This window comes from Octopus bimaculoides, chromosome 4 (assembly GCF_001194135.2).
Source record: "Octopus bimaculoides isolate UCB-OBI-ISO-001 chromosome 4, ASM119413v2, whole genome shotgun sequence".
Taxonomy (NCBI): domain Eukaryota; kingdom Metazoa; phylum Mollusca; class Cephalopoda; order Octopoda; family Octopodidae; genus Octopus; species Octopus bimaculoides.
In genome coordinates, this window is record NC_068984.1 from 101,523,976 (window position 1) to 101,526,929 (window position 2,954).

Consider the following 2,954-nt stretch of genomic DNA (forward strand, 5'->3'; position numbering starts at 1 on the left):
TATCTGATCAAATTCATCCTATGGTTACAGAACTGTTTCTGGAGGGAAACGCAATCTTTCAGGATGATAATGCACCAATTCACACAACTAAAGTTGTTACTGAATGGCACAAGGAATATTTTAGTGAAGTTGAACATCTTATCTGGCCACTACAGTCCCCAGATCTCAATATTATTGAACATTTATGATGCATTTTAGAAAAAACAAGTAAGGAGTCGATATCCTCCACCATCATCACTACAAGAACTGGAGACTGTTTTAGCTGAAGAATGAACAAAAATTTCTTTAGAAATAATTCAAACTTTGTATGAGTCCATACCTTGTAGAATTCAAGCTATAATTACTGCCAAGGGCAGTCCTACCCCATATTAAAATAAATTTGTTTGAAATTTTAAGGTGTTTCCATTATTTTGTCCAACCTCCATATATTATATATCTCTGTATATCAATATCTTTCCTTTTGTGTCAGTAAAGAAAAATTTCACTTCAGATGACCAAAGCTGGTTGCAGCTAAAGATGGTTGACACATGTGTTATCAGGCCAGTAGGAATAAAGCCTACGAACCAAGGCCTATCTTATGCCCCTAACCTGATAAGAAGGAAAGAAACACACACACACATACACACACATACAAAGGTACAACCATACTCATGTATATATCTGCACATATGCTCATGTGCATACACACACACATGCAGTAGTCTTTCATATTATCCAGGAGAAGTTAGCCTTTCATCTGCTTCCTATCATAAACCTGAAGATAAATAATTGTTCTAAATAACAACATGAGGATCTAAAGAATAATTTACAAAACATTACTTAGTTAAAAAATACATCTATGGATTTACAATTTATATATTCCTTTTGGAAATTTAAAAGACATTCTACTGTATCAATATTATCTTTTTTTTCAATATGGCAGCAGTCAAATGACTGAAACAAGTAAAAGGTAAAAAGTAAAAGATATAAATTCCTTATTACTCACCAGTTTGCAGCAATATCTCCATACTAAGACTGGGTCGATAGGAATTACTTGATCGATTTAACAACAAAGCTTCATTTAATAACTCAAGGGAATTGAAAATCTTGTTTCTTTGCTTAGATTCAACACTCGTTAAACTGAAAGAAATCCAAGGATTATTTTGAAATAAACTATTGTTATTTTCATACTAGCTGAAATGAAATGTTTGAGAGTATCTGGGATTGGACAACCAGATCATGGCTTGTGAGTTGAAATCACTACAAAAAATGTTATTATTTGTGAACAAAATAGTTATTCTATAAAGGCTCCCCTTATCAAGCTGCCAGTAATGCAACTATTGAAAGGCAGACAAAGATAAATTCAATGAGGATTTATTTTTCATCTACCATTTGTCATATTAATTAAAAAAGATAAACTCTTAAAAATATCTTATGCCTCAGGGATTTATATACAGTTTAATAATTCTTATAAATCAAAAATTTTTAAATGAGCAAAACTATTAAGATGTAATGGCTTAACTGTTTTTATTCAAAATGTAAAACACAAAAGTATTTTAATGCAAAACACTGAGTGAAAGAATATGTAAAGTATCCAAACATTTGAAATAATATCTTAAAATTATCTAAAATAGTGCTCCAACATGTGATTATAGGCTGAATTGAAATATAATGTATCTGTTGCAAACTAAAATAATCCATGAAACATATCTTGTGAAACATATCTAGAAATAGTGGCCAAATGTTCCTTATACAGCACCCTACTATTTTGGGAAAAGAAAGAAAATACTAGTTTCAAATTTTGGCACAAGGCCAGCAAGTTCTTGGGAGGAGGTAAGTCGATTACATCAATACCCAGTGCTTGACTGGTACTTATTTTATCAACCCCAAAAGGATGAAAGGCAAAGTTGACCTCAGTGGAATTTTGTCTGGTGTGTTAATGATTCTACCAGCTCACCACCTTAAAAAAAAAGGAAATATTAGATAATGTAATGATTTTGCTTAAAGGAAAGGTCATGGTTGGAACAACTTGGTTCCAAAGTTTGCTCAAAATGTCAGGTTTGATCTGGGTCTAAACAAGAATCCAAAGATTGAATGAACTAATAAGGATAAATATATAACCAAATATTCAGCTGCAAACTTACTCATTAACATCAGTGTGTTGAGAATATTTGACAGACATAAGAGCAACACGAAGATCACTATCAGCTAATATATCTAAGAATGGTAAATATACGTTCTTCAGCTTTTTTGCTTGAAAATTTGGGCAAAGAGTTTGAAGCTGAAAAGAAATGAAAACGAATATTTAGAATAAAAAAATGCACATAATTTAAAAACTACATGTTTGCATTCTTAGATTAACATTTTATTACTAAAAATTGGTAATTTTATTATGTGATTAACAAATGTTCTATTAGTTTAACCCTTTAGCATTCAGGCTATTCTGTCAAATGTAATGCTTATATACTCACATTGTTTTTAATTAATCAAGTGTAATCTTGCAGTTTCAATATTTCAATGATGTGATTGTTTATTTTTAGAATGACATTGTAGGGGAGGTGTGAGAGGCCAGATCTGGCCAATTTGATCATAAAATAGGTAGAATATTTGGGCCAGATATGGCCATTTTAAATGCTGAAGGGTTCAAGAGTTCAGTTCAAGTCTTCCTATGTAGTTGGTAATAAAATACTTAGTGCATATTCTCTTTTACTCTTTTACTCTTTTATTTGTTTCAGTCATTTAACTGCGGCCATGCTGGAGCACCACCTTTAGTCGAGCAAATCGACCTCAGGACTTATTCTTTGTAAGCCTAGTACTTATTCTATCAGTCTGTTTTGCTGAACCGCTAAGTTACGGGGATGTAAACACACCAGCATCGGTTGTCAAGCAATGTTGGTGGGGGGACAAACACAGACACACAAACACACACACACACACACACACATATATATATATATATATATCTTCCTTTCTTT

At 32.2% G+C, this 2,954-nt stretch overlaps 1 protein-coding gene across 1 annotated transcript in view; it reads right to left on the reverse strand.

The window, feature by feature from the left end:
• LOC128247661 (cilia- and flagella-associated protein 54-like) overlaps positions 1-2,954 on the reverse strand; it is a 67,812-nt gene that overhangs the window by 21,587 nt on the left and 43,271 nt on the right. The window contains exons 17-18 of the mRNA XM_052967653.1: positions 2,124-2,260; positions 986-1,119 (exon numbers count right to left, since the gene is read on the reverse strand). Of these exons, the coding sequence (XP_052823613.1) occupies positions 986-1,119; positions 2,124-2,260 (271 nt within the window). The remainder of the gene's footprint in view (positions 1-985; positions 1,120-2,123; positions 2,261-2,954) is intronic.